Here is a 465-nt window from a genome sequence, read left to right as displayed (position 1 = left end):
ATATAATATATATATATATATATAAACGATAGATAGATAGATAGATAGATATACATAGAAGCAAAGAGAGAGAGAGAGAGGGGTAGAGAGAGGGAGAGAGAGAGAGAAAGGGAGGGAGAGGGAGTGGAAAGGATAGAGATAGAGATAGAAATAGAGATAGAGATATAGATAGATAGAGAGAGAGAGAGAGAGAGAGAGAGAGAGAGAGAGAGAGAGAGAGAGAGAGAGAGAAAGAGAGAGAGAGAGAGAGAGAGAGAGAAAGAAAGAGAGAGAGAGAGATGAAGAAGTGAAGTGGGAGATATGACAGACCAGAAACTGAAGAGGACCTACAAATGAGCGGCATCAGAAGTGAAAGGATGTAAACAGACACAGTGTGGGTGTAAATGAAGTTAATTAATAGTGGATACTTACGAAGGATGTGCAAAGATACTTTCCAGATACTTCAAGAATATTGGATTTACACAA

At 38.7% G+C, this 465-nt stretch overlaps 1 protein-coding gene across 1 annotated transcript in view; it reads left to right on the top strand.

Moving 5' to 3' along the window:
* Window positions 1–332: 332 nt before the first annotated feature.
* LOC138867732 (pre-mRNA-splicing factor 38B-like) overlaps window positions 333–465 on the top strand; it is a 5006-nt gene continuing 4873 nt past the window's right edge. Inside the window, exon 1 of the mRNA XM_070144320.1 lies at window positions 333–358. Coding sequence (XP_070000421.1) covers window positions 333–358 — 26 coding nt within the window. The remainder of the gene's footprint in view (window positions 359–465) is intronic.

Source organism: Penaeus vannamei, chromosome 31 (genome assembly GCF_042767895.1).
Source record: "Penaeus vannamei isolate JL-2024 chromosome 31, ASM4276789v1, whole genome shotgun sequence".
Classification (NCBI taxonomy): domain Eukaryota; kingdom Metazoa; phylum Arthropoda; class Malacostraca; order Decapoda; family Penaeidae; genus Penaeus; species Penaeus vannamei.
This window is presented reverse-complemented; position numbering and strand designations above follow the sequence as displayed.